General features: G+C 29.4%; 1 protein-coding gene across 2 annotated transcripts; it reads right to left on the bottom strand.

Moving 5' to 3' along the window:
- Positions 1-5,401: 5,401 nt before the first annotated feature.
- On the bottom strand, positions 5,402-7,356 carry LOC107869591 (cytochrome P450 71A1). 2 transcript variants are annotated; one of them, XM_047410425.1, is made up of 3 exons: positions 6,904-7,353; positions 6,305-6,432; positions 5,402-6,189 (listed from the first exon to the last, which is right to left on the bottom strand). In XM_047410425.1, exons 1-3 carry the CDS (start codon positions 7,214-7,216, stop codon positions 5,566-5,568), a joined length of 1,065 nt encoding a protein of 354 aa, XP_047266381.1. In that variant the 5' UTR covers positions 7,217-7,353; the 3' UTR covers positions 5,402-5,565. The 2 variants fall into 2 exon arrangements, with proteins under 2 accessions (XP_047266381.1, XP_016571586.2); XM_016716100.2 differs by having other exon boundaries at positions 6,305-7,356.
- Between the last annotated feature and the right edge of the window lie 4,011 nt (positions 7,357-11,367).

Here is an 11,367-nt window from a genome sequence, read left to right as displayed (position 1 = left end):
GGCTTAAAATGTGACAATGTATCCACAATCTTATACAGAGATAATGTAGTATGCATAGCACATCTTAGTGGAGGATTCATAAAAGGAGATAGAAAAAAGCACACTTCATCAAAGTTTTTGAGCTACAAAAGAATGATGATATTAACATGCAACAGATTTATTCAAGTGGCATTATGACTGATTTATTCACCAAGTCTCTTTCAACTCCAACTTTCAATAAGATGATGCACAAGATCGGGACGCAAAAGTTCAATGATATTCTCATCAGGGGAGCAAATACGCGTTGTACTCTTTTTTCCTTTTAAGGTTTTGTCCCACTAGGTTTTCCTTGTAAGGTTTTTGATGAGGCAGTCGAAATGCGTATTATTAGCGATGTGTACTCTTTCTCCTTCGCTAAATTTTTTTCCCACTGGGTTTTTTCTAGTAAGATTTTAACGAGGCACATTATCAATTAGACATTCAAGGGGGAGTGTTATAAATGTATTTACATTATAGTGAATGTCTATCAAGAATATATATAAGATCTATCAAGATCTAATAAGATGTAGTTGATATCTATCAGTATTTAAAGTATCTATCTTTTAGTCAGAAACTAGGAGTAAATTTTTCCTATAAATAGAAGGGTTTCCTACATTGTAAATCATCCTCAAGAACGAAAAATAAGAATTACTCTCTATTCTTCTTCTTTAATCTTTCTTGTTTTATAACAGGTAAGATATTGTCTGTACTTTAAATGGAAAAGGCTGAATATAAATACTTATATTTTGGTTTTAGGTCAAATTACTTGTTTACCATTCTTAAACTTCCATTCCTTATTCACTGATTTGTTTCCAAAGCTTTATTTTTTTCATTAACTTTTCTCATATGTCCTCTAACTCAATTTTTATTTTTTTTCTAATTTATTCGAATTCAAGTATTAGTTAAGCGCTCTCTTTCTCTCTATATATTAAAAGTGCGAAAACCCTTAGAAAAGAGATTTAAACTTTTTGCCCTTCATTAAAAATATTCGTAATAGACAAAATCGTCTTTTTACCATTTTTCTTAATTTATTATTAATTCAATTAATATATGAGAAAGTCTAATTTGTAGAAGTCATATATGAGAAGAAGTCTAATTATGCATTTATATGGAAAACCTCTTATATGGAAAACCTTCTTTAAATTAATTTGTATTCCATTTATAATTCTATTTCCTGTAATTCAATTAATATGTACTAGTCTGTATGTTCGATGGTATCCAACTAGGAATTGGATGAAGCAATTCAATTAAGTTGACACAGTTGCAAATTCAATTATTGTTGGAGTTCAATTTTCCATGAAGGATAATAATGGTATTAAATTTTGCTTCATGTAAATTATTATCTTAATCCAATAGAAAAAAAATTTCAAGGTGATTTTATTTAAAGGGTAATAGAAAGAGATTCAAAATAATTTCATGAAAAAAGATTTTCATTATGAAAAATTTCTTAGAATTGTAGTTTTTACAAGTCCAGCCGACAAAAGAGCATGGTGAAACTTTCTAAGAGGATGGCGAGGGTTTTGGCTCAGCTACTGGCGTTACCTCCTGGAATCATGTAGAGCACTGCACATTGACCTGCACACCAACATCGAAAAGGTAGGCGTCTCATATCCTTTTATATATATATATTCAAGTCTTTTCATGAGCCATTTTATGTTAATAATTTTATTAGATTCACTCAATAAAGATTGCACTCATGATAATATTATGATCTTCTCTTTTATTTAGGAATTTAATTATTTTTTATATTTATGACACTAAAATACACTAAATTTTATGTATTAAATTTTTTATCTACATCTACAATATATTAAAAGTGTGAAGATTCTTTGAAATATGATTTGTATTTTTTATCCTTCATTAAATGGATTTACCATAGACAAAATTATTTTTTTTACTTTTTTAAAAAATTAATTGATGTTTAATTATTATATTAATATTTAAAATTCTTAACTTAATAAAAATTATAGCTAATTGTAGTTATTTGTTACCAACTAAATTAGAGTCCCTTTTTTTCTTCTTTTTAGGAGATTGTAGTAGTAGTATATAGTAAAATCCTAAAAGAAGTAAGTTGTAAAATTTCAAAGTAAGAAAAATAGAAAAAATTGAATAATAATTGATAAAAAGGAAAACAGAATAATAGTTGAAAAAAAAATATTGTAATGGGTAAACAAAATTAAATCCTAAATGGTCTACGTGAGGAAAAGAGAATAACAACTGGGGTCAAAAAATTCCCCCACGCTATGTAAAAAAATTCACAATTAATTTTATTGATAATTTCTTTAGATTTGATTATTTATTCTATGCAAGAAATCATAATATTTAATACTTTTAAATTAATTAAAATTTTACCTTAAATAAATGAAATTTCTATTAAAGTAAATTGTTCAGCGTTCTTTGTACACCCGAACTCCCTTTGAAATATGTCAATTCCTTAAATCTTTTGTGAATTCAATGTGATATAATTGCTAATTATAATTACAATTACAATTCAATTGTCACGATATTTTTATTATATTTTTGTCGGATGTAGGAACTTTTGATAGCGGAGATATTCTTATCTATTTCTTTGATGAGCTTTTTGGTGGCGAAGATACTCTTATAACTACTTTTTCGATGAGCTTTGAAGGTGTGGTGTATAGTAATTTCATCAATTTCAAGCCTATATTATATATGAATCTTTGATCAAACTTTTAAATTTTTGTGGTGTAAAGGTTTAATTTTATCATATTATTTTAATATCTCATTTATCGTACTGTTTTGTTATAGTTTTTGTTCACTTAATTTTTCTTCTTAATATACATGGAAGATGATTTTGAGAAACTTTTTATATAAAAATTAGATTTAACTATATCGTTATGTCATCTCAATATATTGTATTATATTTTTGTAGTTTATAGGTGGTAGATGGATGTTCGATCGGACTTTGAGGAATTTTTGTGTAAAGGTTAGATTTAATCGTATTATTCTGATATCTCAATTATCATATTATTTTGTTGTCGTTTTTATTTTATTACTATTTATTATTTTTGTTATTATCCGTTATTTCTTGTACTTTTGTTACTTCTGTTGGACTTCTATTGACTTTTTTTACTTTAACTAAGGGTACTCGAAAATGATATGAGATAAGGGCTATATCTACATCTTAAATGAGAGAATTGAGTAAGTTCGCATATATATATATATATATATATATATATATATATATATATGAAATTAGAGTTAAAAATACATTCAGAAAACATCACTTCCATTATTGTAATCAATATTTTGTATTTTTCTTTTTCTCTTATGATCGGATTTATTATTATTCTTTTTTATTAAGGTTGATAGAGTAATTTTACTATTTCTTTCATGAAAATTTTATTTGGATCAACGATATGAAATTTGATATTCCCAATTAATTATTTACATATATTCTCATGAAATTACAGTAAAAATAACTTATGATAGGTGATATATTAGCACACTATCTTCTTTTTTTTTGTAGGAGGGGGTTAAATAAAATTAAAATGTTAATTAGCTTTATTTGTCTTTGACAATGTATTAGAGTTGAATATAATAATTAATGGATGTAGAGTTCTAATTTGCAATTTCTTTTTAATATCTGTGTAATTTTCTTAAAAAAATAAGAATTTCGCTTTCAACTCTATTTATAGTTAGGAGTGCTAAATTTTCTATTCTTTCAAAATCCATATCAAGAAAGTTTAGCTACTTTCATTTTCTTTTTATGTGTTTAGATTTATACAAATTTTACACTACATAATTTTTTTCTATTTCGAATTATGTATCCAATAATTTCTTCTGTTAACATATATTTATTATTAAATAACATGAGGTACACGTGCAAAGCATGTACTATTGACTAGTAATATTAAAAGTGTAAAGACCCTTAAAAAAGTGAATTAACTTTTTGCTTTCATTAAAAGAATTTGCTTTAGACAAAATTGTCCTTTTCACTATTTTTTCCTAATATGTAAAATTTTAAAATTAATTAAATATATTTATGGTAAAACTTTTCCTTATTAGAAGACATCAGAATTTCAATATCTTTTTCTAATTCAAGAGTTGAAAATTAATTAAATATATTTATGGTAAAACCTTTCCCTATTAAAAATCATCAAAATTAATGACAACTGCGACTTTTTGTATTAATTTAAGAATTCTAAATCAATTAAATTTGATTTTAAGAAGATTTGAAAAATCTAAAAATAAATATAAAACTATTAGTATAAGAAAAAATCAAGAAGTTCCAGATTTTTAAATGTTTTAAGTAAGTAATAGAATGTAATCAATAAATTTGTAAAGATTTGACACTAAAAATAAGAAAATATTTTAAATATAAAAAAAATCGTAATATAAATATGGTTCAAATTGACGCGTCTCTCTTAGCCTGTGGCAACAAGGGAAAGAGGTACGCACACGCAAATGTGATGATCCATCATCCACTTGGAACTGGTAAAACATATATTAGTATATGTTTGTATTTATATTATTATATTAAAGTGTGAAAGATTTTTGAAAATTGATTTGAATATTTATACTTTATTAAAATCTTCGCAAAAGATAAAATCATTAAATTTTAAATAATCAAACTTACACGTGCGATTAAACTAGTATATATATATATATAACTTAAATATAAAATATTTGATATAATTTTCAGTAAGATATAAGAATTGTATAATATAAGGTTTAGTAAGATATAATAGCTAAAGGATGCGACTGAATTAAGATATTTGGTGTTCTTTTTTTATTTATTTTTTTGCTCACGTTTCAAGTGTTTCAACAATTATTCTGCAAATGGTTATATTTAGATATTAAGTTTTCAACTTTTTAAATCTAAACTTATCAATTTTTTCATCAAAAACTGCTACTTTAGATATTTTTATTTTATAAGTGCATTTTGTTTATAATTGTTTTTTAGAATCTATATATCTCAACAATTAACTATATTATCAATTATAAAATAATTATAAAACTAACAATATAAGAATTAGTCACACAAAAAGCTAAAAAAAAAAAAAAAAAATTCAAAATAAATTTTATTAAATTTTCATTTAATTTTTGTAAGGCCTCAAATTAATTTTTCGCTTTTGGCCACAAACTTTTTTGAGCCGCCCCGGAAATTTTTATAGGATATAAGAAATAAAACTGTAAAAGCAAAGCATTTTAAGAAAATGTTGCTTTGTCAAATTATGGACAACAACAATATATGTAGTGTAGTCCCACGTAGTGAGGACCGCAGAGAATAGAGTACACACATTTAGACCATGCCTGATGCCACGACCTCAGAGGTGAGGTAGAAATGTTGTTTTCGATAGATTAGAAAGAAACAACCTAGAAAATGACGTAATGAAATTACAAATTAAAAGAAAATAGATAGTAACAAAACAATAGCTAGTATCAGAACAGTCTTACCAGAAATACAGACAATAGATAGTAGAAGAATGGAATCACAAGAAGCTACAAGGTAGTACTACGACAACTAGTAAGGAACTTTGTTTTAATGCTAGCAAGATTATAAGAGCTGAATAAATTAAAGTACTAATAAAGATGGAGGGGGAGTCTTGGTTCCATGATCATAGATATCGGCTTATTTGGGTGTGTAGTTAATCCATAAGTTTCCTCCATGCTTATATCTTCTGGCTTCATATCTCCTGCCAATTTCCAATTGAATCCATGCAACAAATTAGCCAGTGTTGTTTGAACAACCTTAATACCAAGGCTATACCCCGGGCACCTCCTCCTTCCGGAACCAAATGGCAATAGTGTGAAGTTCTGCCCTTTCATGTCAATGTCATTTTCTATGAATCTTTCTGGCATGAACTCTTCTGACCTATCCCAATACTTTGGATTTCTTCCTAAGGACCATGCGTTTACATAAACAGTTGTCCCTTTTGGTATGTCATAACCAGCAACATTACAATCGTCGATAGAGTAATGGGGAGGAAGCAATGTACATAAAGGGTGAAGTCTAAATGTCTCTTTGATTATGGCATCTATATAAGGTATCTGGGAGAAGTCCTCTTCTTCTACCCATCGTTCTTTTCCAATGGCTCTGTCAAGTTCTTGATATGCCTTCTCCATGATGTTTGGTTTCCTCAAAAGTTCTTGAAATACCCATTCTATTGTTAATGCTGAAGTATCTGTTGCACCAACTAGCAAATTCTGCCATTGATATTTAGCAAAAAACACAAGTATTAAAACAAATTTAGAAAATATGGTCTAACTTATAGTCATGAAATACTATTGTTATAGTTTTGGAGAAAATAAGTAAACGTACTTGTATTAATCCCATCAGGCTATCAGTAGTAAGCTTAATTTCAAGATTATCATCAGCAAGGTTCAACAGAACATCAACCATATCCGTTGGAGTATAATTCTTCTCTGCTTCCCTCTTTGCCTTGTGATCTTCAAGTACATATTTGTGAAATTCTGTCAAATTCTTTCCTAACACCTTCATTTTCTTTACATACCCTTGAAAATCAAACCAACTAAGCCAAGGTACCCAATCCCCAAGATTAATCGCCCCACCAAAAAAAAACCACTCATCCAACATCCGTTGCAGTGTTTCAAATGATACTATTGAAATATCCGAGTTTGATTGATCATAATGATCACTAAAGTACTTTTTACTCATAACCAACCTACTTATAGTTTGAAGAGCAAATAGAGGTAGATGGTCTTTAAGCATAATTGGTTTTCCTGAGAGAGGAAAAAGACGAGAAATCAAAATTCGTCTTTCCTCAACACGAATATACTCTAATGAAGCAAGTCTTCTTGGATTAAATATCTCGGTTAGGTAGATTTTTCTAGCTTGACGCCAATGTGCACCATAAGGTGCCCACGTCATGTCTGAGTAGTTATAGCTAATGTACTTACCAGCAGCTAATGCAGGACGAGAAGCAAAGATAGCATCATGTGTTTTCAGTATCTCTTTAGCCATTTCTGGAGATGATGCTATCAGAACAGGCTTGGAACCGAACTTAAGGAGCATTAAATCTCCATATTTTTGTGAAAGATGGTGCAAAGACTCATGTGGGAGTGAACCAAGCAGGTTCAAATTGCCAATAATTGGCCATGGCCTTGGACCTGGTGGTAGTTTCCTTTTGGGATGGTTGAACTTTTTTGACAGAAAAGCTAATGCTATTATCCATGCACCCAATGCTATGAAAACCCAAGATATCTCCATCATTGAGAATGGATGGTTGTACTTGAATAGGCAATAATTCAAGAAAGTTTTGAGAATTTATAGGGGAACCTGCTTGTATTTAATACTCCCTGTCCATATTAAGCGATATTTTACCCTTCTAGATTTCTTTAAAATAAGAGATGTTTAACATAATCAAGAAGATGTTTATGGTTTTCCTTACCTACTTATAAGATGAGTGAGATTCTTATGTAACTAAGAAATTATATAAACATGTACTTATTTAATTAAAGATAGTAAAAATACTTTTCAAATTTAAGAGTGAAAGATAGATCATTAAAAAATGTGCTCCACGTATGGACGAAAGAGGTATAAAAGTTGCGACAAGGATGGAAGAATATAGTTTAAATGTGTGAGCCTGATTTATAGTAATTATCCAAAAATTTCAATGTTTCAATCGAAATTTTAAACTGTAAAGCTTATCTAATTTTCAAGTTCATCCATTTCCAATTTCAGCCTAATCAAATGATCGACGGCTACTCTTTTAAGCCACTTTTGAAAAGTAGGCATCCTTTCAAAATGCTATAAAGTATTATATTTAACTTCTATATAAAAGTATACAAATGTATTCACTTCGTCAAGTTAATGTGACGCAAACAACATTTTGATGTCTATGGTAATTTTGTTTTGATAACATGAAGAATACAGTAACTTAACATTCACTGATAACGTGAAAAGTTTCTACACTATCGACGCATACAAATTAAATTAATTTTTCGAAATTATAGAAGATATCATTCTTTCTCCGTTTCAGGATTAATGATAATTCTAAATGGTAAGTCCCTTTTTTCTTTGCGATAAATAATTGTTGGATGATTACAAATTCAACCATAAGATAGTACGACCACTGCATAATCTTATCTCTATCCTCTATTTGTGTAGTGTTCTCTCCACAAGTTTAGCTTTCAAAGAAGATGTCAAAGATTAAATTATGTTGCACTTGGAAGATTGCATCTTTTTGTCTTAAAGGTGGAGTCATAATTGTGTGCATCGTATTGCATCTTTTTGTCACCTTCCATGATGTCCAAATAATAGTTTCAAGTTCAAACCAAATGGTACCATGCTTGACGTAAAAAGATTATAATACATAAATATGACCCTAAACTTTACACCAAATTATAATTTTGATCTTAAATTTTGATAGTGCACAAATAAGACCTTTAACTATTCAAAACCTGAACAAATATGACCTCCGATTTTACAACTCCATGCGTTAGTTTCACTCGTGCCTACGTGGAAAGCTCATTCAATCACACGATGCCACATCGTTAAAAGGGCTGACTTGGAGAGAGGTCATATTTGTACAATTTTGAATAGTTAAAGGTCATATTTGTGCACTGTCAAAGTTTTACTTTTTGTGTTCAAACGATGTCGTTTTTATTATTATTATTATTTTTATTTATTTATTTATTTATTTATTTATTTCTATAGCAGCAACACCTAGTTTTTTTTATTAAAAAAAAAGACACTAGAAGGAATTGAACCCACGCAGTAGGCTGAAGGAAGCGCCCAAGAAGAACAAATAACACCACTGGACTATTTAAGTGCCTTGTTTCATGTGGTTCAACATTAATATACGTACATAAATATAGATTTTCTACCGTATATATACAACGTAAATTTTTACCGAGTGGGTTCGAGTGAAACACATGACAACCACGTAGGTCTGCCCCTGCATTAATTTAATAACGTTTTGATGACTTTAATTTAATACTAACATTTTAATAACGTTACTTTGATAACGTTAATTTAATATACTACTACTACTATCCTTAATAACGTTCATTTAATAGCGTTTTATTAAAACTATAATTTTTTTTTATTATTAGTATAGTTTCATCTTTAATTTAACATTTAAATAAATTATATTTAGATATATTATATAACATAAATTTGCCCTTTGCTTTATAATATATATATACCCGCACGATTTTTTCGTATGAGGCTGACCCACCTAATTAATAAATCTTCATTATTGCTCTTTTTCCGCAATGACAAAAGAAAATAATGAAAAATAATAGTGAAAAGTCATTTAAAGGTCATATTTGTGCAATTTTGAATAGTTAATGGTCATATTTGTGCACTGTCAAAGTTTAAGGTCAAAGTTATAATTTGGTGTCAAGTTTAGGGTCATATTTACGTATTATGTCCTTAGATTTTACGCTGGACACACCCAATTTTGCGTGTTGAACACACGTTTTGCCACGTAGGACCGGAGGTCATATTTGTGCAGTTTTGAATAGCTAAAGGTCATATTTGTGCACTATCAAAGTTTAAAGTCAAAGTTATAATTTGGTGTCAAGTTTAGGGTCATATTTATATATTATGACAAAATTATTTGTACCATGTAGAAGGATTATATTAAGGAACAACTAGTTATTATTGTTGATCTTTTGAATCACGTGATCTTTCTAAAATTATGTGTATTTGAAACTTTGTAATAACATTTATCATAAATATTTATTTATAAAAGAAACATAAGATTTTGTGATTTACTGATTTGATTTGAAATCATGTCCAAATGGGCCTTAAATCTTCTGTTTAATTCATCTTAAATTTGTCCTTTAAAGTGGCACACGCTTTGTATCGAAGATGAAATCCCCTCTCCCACCCTTTTTGGTAATTAAACAAAAACGGAATACTTAAATTAAAATAATAATATAAAAATTATTTAAGAATGTGAAAATTGAGCATCTTCAGCTTAAACTCATGAAAAGAAAAAAAGGAAAAATCTTATTGAATGATCATGGTTATAGAGTTACAGAATAACTTCCTCATATCAACTTATATAGCTGAGGAAGAGAAACCAAAAAGTATCTTCTAACTAACTCTAATTGACAGCTAAGTAACAACTCATTTACAACTCACAACAACTAACTAATCAACTAAGTCAACTTAACCAATTAACTGTGACATTGATCATAACAGACTAGAGCTACAGTAATCAACAGAACAGTAATTGTAATTGTCTATGTGATTGTGAAATATATCAATATAGTGTACATCTATTCAGTGCATTTTAACACAACCCTTCAAGATACAGGGTGCAAAATATTGAGCACACCAAGCTTGGTTAGCAGGTGTTGATGTTGGGCATGACTTGATCCTTTCGTGAGAATGTCTGCAACCCGATGTTAAGTTGCAATGTAGGATGGTTGAATCAGACCTTCTTTGATCTTGTCTCTAATAAAGTGTGTCAATTTTAATATGCTTTATTCTCTCATGGAACACAGGATTGCAACTAGTTGGATAGCTGATTTTCTGTCACTAAGAATTACAACAGGCTTCTGAACAGAGACTCCTAATTCAGTAAAAAGACCTAACAACCAAGTAACCTCAGCTAAAGCAGATACTATACCCCTATACTCAGCTTCAGTTGAACTTTTGGATATAATTTGGTTGCTTCTTGGACTTCCATGATATGAGAGAATCACCAAATTTGACCATATATATAGTGATAGATATTTTTGTGTTAAAATAGGTAGCCCAATCTGAGTCCCACCAATATGTCAATGTGGTAGCTAGTTTAGCTTGCTGATATGCCATGATTTTATTCTACTTTCGAAGCTTAGAACTGAGAAATATGCAAGTACTTTGGCCTATTTTTGGAGATATGATGAGTTTTGTGTCTTATTTTGCAAGAAACCAAATTTTGGGAGCTAAACAGATGAAAAGAGATTGAACCCTGAAGTTTGGACTACCAACATTGGCACCTACTTAGCGTAAGTTACCTACGAGTGTAAGTGTCAGAAGGTTGGAGTTTAGAGATGTTGAAGATGCAGAATTTTACTGTCACTTACAAGGGACCAACCTACGGGACGTAGGTAGTACCCATGCCTCGTAGGAGTCAGAGAAAGTAAGATGAAGTTGAGATACTATAGACTTGAAGATTGGTCACTTATGTGGCATAGGTTCCACCAACAGCACGTAAGTGACACCTTAGGTGGCTACTGACTATTTTTTCCCTTTTGTTTTGGAAAGGATTTCTAGGGTTTCTATCATGATCCAAGACTACCCCTAGTCCTAATGTGGTGCTTAGAACCATAAGTGATCTCAAGCTAACCCATGTACTGGCATGATACTTGAGAAACTGATTTATATATATATATATATATATATATATATATATATATATA

The sequence above is a fragment of the Capsicum annuum genome, chromosome 4 (genome assembly GCF_002878395.1).
Source record: "Capsicum annuum cultivar UCD-10X-F1 chromosome 4, UCD10Xv1.1, whole genome shotgun sequence".
NCBI classification, from domain to species: Eukaryota; Viridiplantae; Streptophyta; class Magnoliopsida; order Solanales; family Solanaceae; genus Capsicum; species Capsicum annuum.
The sequence above is the reverse complement of the archived record's forward strand: the minus strand, read 5'-3'. Positions and strand labels throughout refer to the sequence as shown.